The sequence below is a fragment of the Leptinotarsa decemlineata genome, unplaced genomic scaffold, assembly GCF_025532065.1.
Source record: "Leptinotarsa decemlineata unplaced genomic scaffold, Ldec_3_MD MMD2_tig00004433_RagTag_RagTag, whole genome shotgun sequence".
NCBI classification, from domain to species: Eukaryota; Metazoa; Arthropoda; class Insecta; order Coleoptera; family Chrysomelidae; genus Leptinotarsa; species Leptinotarsa decemlineata.
The window spans coordinates 546,090-558,704 of NW_027412608.1; the positions used below are offsets into that span (position 1 = coordinate 546,090).

A 12,615-nucleotide genomic window follows, 5' to 3' on the forward strand; every position below is an offset into this window, starting at 1 on the left:
TGAAATCTTGGTATCTGAATAAATGCCTCCTGACCCAAATTTTTGAATATTTTTGAGTTTAAAAGACCCTTCCCAATCAGCTTCCAAAATAACGACGGAATCAATGAATTACAATCTGTTTCTTGGACATGTGTTTCTAATATTCTTGTGTTTGGCGCAATAAAGTATGATTTGTTATGGGCGACTACTTGCAGTTCCACGTAACATTCATTTGTTCTTCGGATTTCAACATTTAGGGGGTTACAAGCCATAACGTACAGTACTTCTCCATTTATTTTTCCCACCAGGCCTAATTTTTGTTGAAAGAGTGTGTAACATTTTCGGCTGGCCTGTGAGTTCGCATTGGAGAAAGTGATCTAAGGGCTTTATTGATTTTATTCTGTATTACTTGATAGATCTTCAAAACGAGAGTAATGGTGTAGGTTCAATACTGACCGGAGACTTCTGTCTTGGGCGTTGAGAAAAATAACTAATTCTAAAAATCGATATCGAAATACTTATTGACGAATTTCAACTTGAGATTACAACTTCAAATATGGATAGTACTTCCCCATAGTACTTCCCCATAAATTTGACCATGAATTTTAACTTCAGTATTCAAATCCTTAATATACAAAGAAGATGTTTCAAAACAAATGATTGATGAATTCGAAAGTATGGCTCTGTACTATAGAGAATTCATTTTGACAATGACAACATCTAGCACTCCCGCTATACAATACGCATAAGTAACAAGAAAAATATCAATTCATTTCTACTATTAAAATCGTCGGTATATTTTAACCTATTTAAAAAAAAATACGTCTATATTTTTCCACAAATTCAACAGACATCACTGAAGTAAACTATCCAACTGCAGAAAAAAATTAAGGAAAATATATATATAGTCTAGGGAACAAAAAAAAAATTATACCTAATCAGTTAACGACAGATACATGTCGGAGTTAGCATTTTTGATCCTCGTCAAGTCATGTTTAAAAATGCTACATTTCTATTTTATTTCTCTCAGAGTCTATCCTTTTTTTTATATGAACCAAAAATAAAACAATTCTTGCCCTCTTTTGTTGGTACTAATTCCGTTCTAGAAGAACTGATAAGCAACATCGTCAATAAATTAACTAATGATATTTGATAAAAATTAACCTTATAGAACGTAATTTGTTTGAACCTGATATTGAACTGAATGAGGAATTTCAGTTTGAGAAATGCTAAATAATAATTAACAAAAGTAAGAACCTCTATTTAACGTTATTTTAAAAATTGAGAAAGGTAAAGAAAAAGTCATAAAATCGTTGAAAAATTAATTACTATTATACTTATTATTTTTTTTTTTTATAGACAAAATTGTACTTGTCAATTTTCCAATCCCATTATCTGACACCACTGTAACATTTTCGGCTGGCCTGTGAGTTCGCATTGGAGAAAGTGATCTAAGGGCTTTATTGATTTTATTCTGTATTACTTGATAGATCTTCAAAACGAGAGTAATGGTGTAGGTTCAATACTGACCGGAGACTTCTGTCTTGGGCGTTGAGAAAAATAACTAATTCTAAAAATCGATATCGAAATACTTATTGACGAATTTCAACTTGAGATTACAACTTCAAATATGGATAGTACTTCTGGAGAATCTTACGTTACCAACTCGGAATTCCTATATCAATCAAGAAAAACATTGGATTCCACCTACCTTGATACGCTGACGTGCTGCTCCCTAGTTCTTCTCGAACGGTAACACTCTTTCTATCGAGGGTGAGTTTCACTTATAAGACGAGTTAATGATTTTCTAGGACTTTTTCTGGTTAGATTAGAGTGTTTTGTCCTATTGCGAGGACAAAAATCAATCCCATTCCCTCGATATATTAAGCTAATTTACTTAACCCTTTTGCTTTGCTTAATAAAACAAGAGATGATATCTTTTCTGATTTATTGGCGAGGAAGGTCAAGAAACAATATTATGTACTTACATAAGAACAGGACAAAAATAATTTACAAAGAGATAAGAAAACTTCTTCCACTGAAATTACACAAAACAATTGATGAGGAATAAATTAACTTTTAATCGCTAACCTTGACTTTTCCCCAAAAGTACCCCAGAATGGTAACTCTAGAAAACTTGAGAGATAAGAACTTTAATATTCATAAGAACTTTAATAAGCTGATCAAATAACTGACCGTAGATGCATAGATTGATGGATGAGAAACGATAAAATGGCAGACTTACAAGCTTCACTCACTTTTTGAAAAACAAAGAAATCAACAAGAAAGACTTGAAAGAATAACTGAGAGAAATAATCTTTTTCAGAACAATCGATACAAAAAAACGAAAGTTTACTTGTTGAGAATCAAAATGTAACTAACTTTATATTTGACTAATTTTTTCCATTACAACTATTTCTCCCTCCTAAGAAATTATATTTTCTTACTTGGATTTTTTTTATTGGTTATCGGGTGCCACTATCGATTTCGGACCAATCAGAAAGATCGATCTTACTATCTATTCGTTTTGAGGGTGGGTGCCGCCCACAAAATCAGAATTGAAGTTACCACTTCTGTCGGGGGTTTACTTAAGGGTTCCGTCAAAAGGTGGCAATACTTGTAGCCATAATATGAGATAATGTTTCAATCTGTATTAATTCAGTTATTCATCCTAAAATATATAATATGATGGAGGTGCGTGTATTACTTTACATAAAGTTATGACCTTCCTTCATGAGAATGGCGATAGTTGTCCGTACAATTATTATCTCTTCGTGGGTAATTGTTGACAATGGCTGATGAAATTTGCAAGAAATACTATCAAAAAACTTGCGACGATCGTCCAGAGGAAGAGATAGTTCTCATGTTGCCTTTCTAATTCTAATTACACTATATGTTCTTTATTGAAAAATATTCGTTCAAGTAACTTAATGTCTTTCCAATATTATTCAGAATTGGCCTGGGTCTTTTCCGTCCAGATCGCAAACACATGGCCTATTTCCGTTAAAGGTCTATTTAGAATTTCGAAGAACAATCGATTAAGGGGTGTGATTTATGATGTCGCCAAAAGAGAAAATACATTTCTTTTTTTTTTTTGACAAGGAAAGGTTTCGTTCCCAAGTAATTTATTTTTATTAAGCATTTATGGTTCTTGTCGTAAGTTTTACTATTCTCAGAATATTTGGAAACGTGCTATCTCAAGTAACTTTAGAAATATTACATACAGGGCCTTATTTATGCTCTGTTACACATCCCTCCCCTTAAAACGTGACATTTTTTTTTCCAATTAAAATAAAGTGACACGTCGGATCCTGAACGAATATTAATCAACTGAACATAATTTTTCTAAACAATATTTCTAAATACACAAATTTCGCAGGAATCCTTCTCTGGTTGTCCTTATTGCTGACTGTAAGAGATGGGCTGGGGGACCCGTTTCAGAGTTGGCTGAGAGCTACTTTGGACATCCAGGTATACCCTGCAATTGCCGTTCTCTTTCCTTCTCGGGGCATTCCTGGTCATCCTACGTTGCAATTCCACCTGAAACATTGTGCCCTTTAACTCTTCTTGCATTTGTATATTATCATTAAAATTCTATTCTATGATCTTCTGGATGAAATCTTATACTATACTACTATATTAACTTAAAACTTTACTCCCCTTTTTATATTCGATCCAGCCTAATCCATGGGTAGTCTGGTGCTGGTCCTTTACTCCGGGTGAATATGGTATGAGTTCCGTTGTCTTTGGGGATGAGGTCATATTTCGCTGGTTCCTCTTCTTCCTGAGAGACCTGATGTTCAGCCTCTTGGGCGTCTTCTTCGTAGTTCGGGCTCGGAGTCGTGGTACCTGTATTTCTTTCTACGCGTCTTAGGTCCTTGAACGCGTCATCTAGCTGTCTGATTTCGGGGTCGTCCAGTTCTTGTTCCTGGTATTCGTCCTGTTGGTTTTCTTCTAGCTCCTGCCGTTGTCTCGATTCGTCCTTTTCTCCGCAGTCGTCGGTTTAAGGGGTGGCCATCTTGAACGACTCAGTTGGCGTTTTCTTTTTGGTCTGGGTTAGCTCATCTGTGGAATTTTTCTTCGCCTCTGAAAAAATCATATTAGTGTCCCCACCCCTGGTGATTTTTCTCTTCCCACCCGTGATATAATTTAAGGTACTCGATATGGTGCTTTGAAAATGGGTCGACTGTTTTCGATGTCGATGGTGTGTTTCACTAGATTGGTAGCTTTCAGGTTTTCTTTTTCCATCTCAAAAATATCCTGGTATGTCTCTAGGAACGAATAGAATCTTTCATTTTCTTCAGTTCGTAAATGTTGCAAATTATACATAGGCACTCTTCCTTTTCCTGGTCGATCCACATTTTCCACAACCTTTGCATCTTCTAGCGTCAGAATGGGGGTATTCTTGCGAATAACCTGGGACACGGAAAAAGTGTTGAGAATTCGAACGACAATCTCTTGCTTTTGCGACCTACCCTCTGCCAGAACCACCACAGTGTGGGCAGCACACACTCCTGAAGGTAATTTGAGCGGTTGACAAAGCTTTTCTCCAGCGGAATTCCGGATATCCACTGGAACGCTCACATCGCAGCCAGAAAATGGTGGAATCTCTAATTTCTGCTGTATTCTAGCCACGTTGGGACCCCTTGGACGTTGACTAGCAGCTGAGATAGTTTCTGGGACTACATAGCTATTTTCCTTCATGGCCCTTGGGTTGTCTCTTCCATCCTTGGTGTCGTCGATCTCTTGCATTACTTGAGCCTCTTTTCTATCATTAGGCAATTCACAGTCACTCAATAAATCGTTAGCAGTCCGACAAACAGGTACCTCTGTCAATGCGCGAGAATCTACTGGAGGGGTACAAAAACTCTCACGCTCCTTTCCTGGAAAATCACTGGGCTCTTCAGAGTACTCCCAAAACTTTTTCTCTTTTTCACTATGTACAGTTCCGTCTTCTTTAACCAGGGTAGATTCTACCGACAACTTCTTCGACATTATATTTCTATTACAACTAACCGCTCCGCATTGCCAATCATTTGTAGGTTCTGCTATCGATCGGTGACGCAGCAAATCTGTGGGTAATTGCCTGGCTACTCTGAGGTCATGATGATAATTCTTCAAGCCGCTAAGGTGTTGGTAATGGTCCGACATAGGAATAGTACATCCGCTGAGTCTGAGCAAACCCCTATCGAAGTCTATTGTTGGTTTGAATTCCTCCAGAAAGTCCATTCCTAGTAGTCCGTCGGAAGGGAAGTTAAGCTCGTCTCCGCAGACTACGAATTCGTGACGTATGCCGCAATCAGGAAGTTGAAAATTAAGTTCCACCGTTCCTTCCTTATTCAAAATATTACCAGATATGTCGGTTATAACCGACGTTGATTTCTTCTTCACTTTCAATTCAAACTGTCTAACCATCCTTCCTGCATCGCTGGCTCCTCCTTATACCAATCGTCTCAGATACAAATTCATTTCATCCATCGGAGACGCCGCTGGTAATGGCGTAGTAGAAAATGATGACGATGTCGATGTCGCTAAGGGTTCCGTTGAAGTTGTTCCACTGCTACCGACCATCCGGGTAGTCATGACCGTTCCTGCGTTCATAGTTGTTACCAACGTTTGTTGCCGTTCACCCGATGTGGTGACGGTATTTACTACCGATGAAGAGTCGCTGGTTGTCATATCTAGCATAATATAGACATGTTTTTTTTTTTACTACTTGAAATGCTACCTCTCTAGGAAACACCCACAGCTACTCTGACCCGAAGAAAAAAAATCAAAATGTACGATGAATAATTGTGTTTTCCTCAACTTAGAAACACGTGGTGCTCCCTCAACCTTAACGATGCCGAAAAGAAAAACGGTGATTAATTAACTGTAACAATTCAAATATTACTTGACCTTGTTGTAATTCGCTTTAATTAGCAAGTTGGGTAATAACTGGAAGATCATTCAGTTAATGACCTATCAGTGCATTCGTGCTTCTTCATTTATTTTGGCGTTTACCTCATGATAAATCAAAACTAACAAAATGTTTTAATTGTATAGCTTCATTGTGAACAGAAGTCGTTTACTTTTTATCATTATTATGTTTTTTTTAATAACGTGACAATATATATAGGGTTGCTTCTTTCTTTGATAGAACAGATCAATACCTAAAAACGGTTAGAATTCTCTAAATGACTCTCTTTTCATTATCGCATACCAGTTCGTTTCTCTTTTAGCAGTCTAGCGAGTTACGTAGTGATTAACAAAAAAAAACATCTCATCTAAAACAAATAAAAAAAAAATCTTATTCAAAAACTTTGAAACAAGTGTTTTTGTAGACATACCAAATAAAACTAGACGAAAGAATAAAAAAAGTTTTCTTAACATTCACAAAAACTATAGCAATATTTTATTGTTAACGTGATGATCTTTGTCTATCTCCCACCGATATTCAGCGTCCTTTACTTTTTCGAGAATTTTCCGCTTGCTGTGAAACCTCATGAGCATTTCACGCAAGGTCATCTCTACCCCAAAATTAACTGAACTGGATTGAGTAAGATCAATAAATCACCAAGTCAAACAAGTGTACAGAAATTTAACGAATCGTATGACATCATATGGAACTGATCTCGTACAACCAAATGTTTAAGTTTTGCTCAAGATTTGAATATTCATATTGCGACATTAATTTGACAGAAAAAGAACTGCTTGCTTGGAATTGTAATGTTTTCTTTTTCTTCTGTTCACAATGGGAAATTTTCACTGTAATTTTGAATATTGCCTGTTCGTTAGCTAATTTTGTTTTTTTTGGAAGAATGTATTCTTGACCCTCAAAATCTAGATGAGCCATATAAAGTATTGCTAGGTAAGCAAAAAATAATTTCCAATTAGAAGTATCTATATCGGGTCTTTGAATAACAAAACAAGTTAAATTTAATCTTTTTTCAAAATGGTTACGCTACTAGATATCGTGAAGAACTTTCTTTGAGATTTTAACGGTTCTTTTAACGAGATTTCCCCATAAATTTGACCATGAATTTTAACTTCAGTATTCAAATCCTTAATATACAAAGAAGATGTTTCAAAACAAATGATTGATGAATTCGAAAGTATGGCTCTGTACTATAGAGAATTCATTTTGACAATGACAACATCTAGCACTCCCGCTATACAATACGCATAAGTAACAAGAAAAATATCAATTCATTTCTACTATTAAAATCGTCGGTATATTTTAACCTATTTAAAAAAAAATACGTCTATATTTTTCCACAAATTCAACAGACATCACTGAAGTAAACTATCCAACTGCAGAAAAAAATTAAGGAAAATATATATATAGTCTAGGGAACAAAAAAAAAATTATACCTAATCAGTTAACGACAGATACATGTCGGAGTTAGCATTTTTGATCCTCGTCAAGTCATGTTTAAAAATGCTACATTTCTATTTTATTTCTCTCAGAGTCTATCCTTTTTTTTATATGAACCAAAAATAAAACAATTCTTGCCCTCTTTTGTTGGTACTAATTCCGTTCTAGAAGAACTGATAAGCAACATCGTCAATAAATTAACTAATGATATTTGATAAAAATTAACCTTATAGAACGTAATTTGTTTGAACCTGATATTGAACTGAATGAGGAATTTCAGTTTGAGAAATGCTAAATAATAATTAACAAAAGTAAGAACCTCTATTTAACGTTATTTTAAAAATTGAGAAAGGTAAAAAAAAAGTCATAAAATCGTTGAAAAATTAATTACTATTATACTTATTATTTTTTTTTTTTATAGACAAAATTGTACTTGTCAATTTTCCAATCCCATTATCTGACACCACTGTAACATTTTCGGCTGGCCTGTGAGTTCGCATTGGAGAAAGTGATCTAAGGGCTTTATTGATTTTATTCTGTATTACTTGATAGATCTTCAAAACGAGAGTAATGGTGTAGGTTCAATACTGACCGGAGACTTCTGTCTTGGGCGTTGAGAAAAATAACTAATTCTAAAAATCGATATCGAAATACTTATTGACGAATTTCAACTTGAGATTACAACTTCAAATATGGATAGTACTTCTGGAGAATCTTACGTTACCAACTCGGAATTCCTATATCAATCAAGAAAAACATTGGATTCCACCTACCTTGATACGCTGACGTGCTGCTCCCTAGTTCTTCTCGAACGGTAACACTCTTTCTATCGAGGGTGAGTTTCACTTATAAGACGAGTTAATGATTTTCTAGGACTTTTTCTGGTTAGATTAGAGTGTTTTGTCCTATTGCGAGGACAAAAATCAATCCCATTCCCTCGATATATTAAGCTAATTTACTTAACCCTTTTGCTTTGCTTAATAAAACAAGAGATGATATCTTTTCTGATTTATTGGCGAGGAAGGTCAAGAAACAATATTATGTACTTACATAAGAACAGGACAAAAATAATTTACAAAGAGATAAGAAAACTTCTTCCACTGAAATTACACAAAACAATTGATGAGGAATAAATTAACTTTTAATCGCTAACCTTGACTTTTCCCCAAAAGTACCCCAGAATGGTAACTCTAGAAAACTTGAGAGATAAGAACTTTAATATTCATAAGAACTTTAATAAGCTGATCAAATAACTGACCGTAGATGCATAGATTGATGGATGAGAAACGATAAAATGGCAGACTTACAAGCTTCACTCACTTTTTGAAAAACAAAGAAATCAACAAGAAAGACTTGAAAGAATAACTGAGAGAAATAATCTTTTTCAGAACAATCGATACAAAAAAACGAAAGTTTACTTGTTGAGAATCAAAATGTAACTAACTTTATATTTGACTAATTTTTTCCATTACAACTATTTCTTCCTCCTAAGAAATTATATTTTCTTACTTGGATTTTTTTTATTGGTTATCGGGTGCCACTATCGATTTCGGACCAATCAGAAAGATCGATCTTACTATCTATTCGTTTTGAGGGTGGGTGCCGCTCACAAAATCAGAATTGAAGTTACCACTTCTGTCGGGGGTTTACTTAAGGGTTCCGTCAAAAGGTGGCAATACTTGTAGCCATAATATGAGATAATGTTTCAATCTGTATTAATTCAGTTATTCATCCTAAAATATATAATATGATGGAGGTGCGTGTATTACTTTACATAAAGTTATGACCTTCCTTCATGAGAATGGCGATAGTTGTCCGTACAATTATTATCTCTTCGTGGGTAATTGTTGACAATGGCTGATGAAATTTGCAAGAAATACTATCAAAAAACTTGCGACGATCGTCCAGAGGAAGAGATAGTTCTCATGTTGCCTTTCTAATTCTAATTACACTATATGTTCTTTATTGAAAAATATTCGTTCAAGTAACTTAATGTCTTTCCAATATTATTCAGAATTGGCCTGGGTCTTTTCCGTCCAGATCGCAAACACATGGCCTATTTCCGTTAAAGGTCTATTTAGAATTTCGAAGAACAATCGATTAAGGGGTGTGATTTATGATGTCGCCAAAAGAGAAAATACATTTCTTTTTTTTTTTTGACAAGGAAAGGTTTCGTTCCCAAGTAATTTATTTTTATTAAGCATTTATGGTTCTTGTCGTAAGTTTTACTATTCTCAGAATATTTGGAAACGTGCTATCTCAAGTAACTTTAGAAATATTACATACAGGGCCTTATTTATGCTCTGTTACAAGTGTAACTACTGCGTTAGGGGAAAACTGAGCCATTGCTAAGCGATTTTTCAGTATTTCTGTTTTCAAAAGACATCGCCTGTATACTGTTTCAGAATATAATTCTTGTAGATTTCGTTTAAAAGATTGTTCCACATAAAGACATTCGTATTGACGTGTGTGGTTAAATCTGCATCACCTTGTGATTCCTGTTTTTTCCATCTCGGAATTCAAATTTCATGAATATTTTTCTGCGACAATTGTCGACAATTGTCATACACCAGTTGATGAAGTTGACATTTCTCCTGATTGATGGGTTCCCAAAAAGTTTCGCCTCTTATCGGATCTAGACAATATGTTTCTAAATAATTACATGAGACTCCATCCTGTAGAATAATCGCTTTAGCTTCTAAATGGGCCAAGGCTGAGTAATAACGTAATGTGATGTGTACACTGGCTATTACGGCCACATTATTCCATTCTTCTTCTCGAAAATTATAACCCCTTTGCAGCTTCCATCTTATTTAATTGTCCTGCCAATGTGACGGAAACAGTATGCGTGCTGTTTTTTTCTAATTTTATTATTTGATTGACGAATCCACGATATTCTACAAAATTGTGCATCTTTTTACATTCTTCTCAATCTATTTGATCTACATATTCCAACATCCCACCCCTTACGGGGCTACTATGAGACCATGCACCGCAATTATAAATTTGCCTGGTTATTTGTAAAAGACAATTTTTAACGTGAACTCTTTGTATTCTATATCTTTCTAAAACTTGTGCTTTTATATTTTGTGAAGTATAGCCGTATGATGGGTTAGGACATGCCGAAACGTCTCACAGAGATATTGCAATTATATTTGTCATAGAGTTTCGACAATCGTATGCTATAAAGGCTGTAATTCTTTCAAGTATAGCGAAGTAAATCCACATATTTACAACGGTTGGGTCTGCAACAAAAGTTTCTCCCAATATCTTGAGTATCTTTCTAGGTAAAATCAATCGATTCGTCAATTTTCATTAATGAACTCTGAACTGTCTCTCCGGGACCATCGGTTCTGAATTTGTGCTAAATGATATTCCTAATTATTTAAAAAACACGCGCTGTGATATTTGGAATGTTTGTTTGCATACTGGCATCGTCTGAGGGAATACATTGACCTATCTATTTAGTAATAGTGTGAAATATTACGTGGCGAAATCTGAACCTTTCTATTCTGTTTCATTCATTAATGGTTTTTTCGATTTTCAGTAGCGTGCCTTGTGATGGTTTTAGTTTTAATATATTTAAATTTTGGTTATCATCGTTTCTGCTGAGTTCTTAAATTCAAAAATATTGAATTTTTCTATTTTCACTAGTTGAGCCAATTTCTTATCTCTTTCTCCTGTGTGATCGTGTAAATTCAACTGTTGCAATATAGTTTGTTCCTCGACCTTGCTCACGCTTCTTATTTTTTTCACTTTTTTGTTTGTTGTTGCTTGCTCTGTGTCCGCTTCATAGGCTCGTGCTATGACTGTTTTTCGTTGAACTTACAAGTCCGTTTCTAAAATATTCATGATTTGGATGGGGATCTCTCTTGCTACCTTACATACGTATCTGGCTACCATAAGTCCTTGTCTTACTTCTGCGCTTTTTATTACTATATCATCCGTTGACAGTGAGGTGATTTTCTTCAGTTTCGCCATACATATAGTCGTAGTTCTAGGTGATACTATTAGATCCTTGGATAAATAGAGTGCCACACCTGAAGTGAAAGTACTTTTGGTTTCACAAGTACTCCCTAGAGCTTGGTCTTTGTGCCCAAAATCACTACTGGTGGAACTCGCTACGTTGGTTCCAACTTTCTCTATCTCCTCCTGTTTTTCCACTACTTTCTCTTTTATTCTTGCTCCTTTTCTTCCAATCATACTTTTCTTATCCTTGCTTTTCGCAATACTCCTGTGACTTCCAGTACTCTCTGGACTTTCTCTATTCCTCCTATTGTCTCCATTACTTCCTTGAAACTTCAAATCTTTTTCCTTATCTTCTTCCTTTTCATCGTCCCCTGTGACGGATTTTCCAGTACAAAGTTCTACTGATGAACGGGAACTGATAAGATTCCTAGCCTGCATAGTTTGTGATTCATTCGAGCATTCTAAGATATTGTTGTTATTCGAGGGGTCGTCAAACTCCCGAACAATGTGATCCTTGGCCATTGAGGGTGACCTAGGACTTGCTCGCTCTCAAATTGTCCATAAACTATACGCTGTATGTTCATCAGAACTTCTCTCATTTCTTTCAATTCCTCCATAATTTCTTCTTGTTTCTTCGGGACACTCTGTCTTTCTTCTTTCTCTGTTATCTGTGATCAATTCAATTTTCTCCTCCAACAAATACATGTAGCTGTTTCCCCAATCGATCTTTGGTCCAAATTTCTTCACAAAATCCAATCCCAATAGAATATCAGCATCAAAGTTACCAGCTTCTATCACGACGAACTCATGATCAATTATTTTTCCTGGCTTGAAGTAATCGGTAATCTAACTTCTCCCAAATCGGGTATTCTTTGTCCTTGTGTCAAAATATTTCTCTCTATTAATCGTAAACCCCTCGACGATGACTGGCTTTGTTAAGGATACGTGTGCCCCAGAGTCAATAAAAGCTGTGACTAAGCTTCCTTGAATCATCAACTGTGCAAAATTTCGGGGTCTATCATCTATCTGGGTGCAGTTGAGTATCCTTGCCATTCTTAAGTCTAAGCGTCGTTCCGAGTTGTAGCAGCTACATTGCGGGGTTGAAACGCAGCCGCTTCGCTGTTTAAATCTCGTCGAGTGGGAGTGTCGAGTCGAGTGAACAACGTCTGTGTGAACCGCTCTCGAAAATACTGAATTCTACTGTTGTTTGTGAATCCAAAATCTTGGGATTTTCATCAATCTGTACCTGGAAATTAGTGCATCCTGCCTTATCGGGGTGAGCAACTTTCTTATCTAGACGCTGAATAAGT

General features: G+C 35.6%; 2 protein-coding genes across 5 annotated transcripts in view; one reads left to right on the top strand and one right to left on the bottom strand.

The window, feature by feature from the left end:
- LOC111508414 (uncharacterized) overlaps positions 1 to 12,615 on the top strand; it is a 546,485-nt gene that overhangs the window by 281,147 nt on the left and 252,723 nt on the right. The window lies entirely within an intron of this gene.
- LOC141484111 (uncharacterized) lies at positions 1,342 to 7,754 on the bottom strand. The gene is made up of 2 exons (XM_074179174.1): positions 4,117 to 7,754; positions 1,342 to 4,065 (listed from the first exon to the last, which is right to left on the bottom strand). The coding sequence occupies exon 1, from the start codon at positions 5,392 to 5,394 to the stop codon at positions 4,129 to 4,131; it is 1,266 nt and encodes a 421-aa protein (XP_074035275.1). The 5' UTR covers positions 5,395 to 7,754; the 3' UTR covers positions 1,342 to 4,065; positions 4,117 to 4,128.

Bases quoted from the DNA above. Each gene is read 5' to 3' on its own strand.
- LOC141484111 (XM_074179174.1), bottom strand. From the start codon at position 5,394: ATGGTTAGACAGTTTGAATTGAAAGTGAAGAAGAAATCAACGTCGGTT.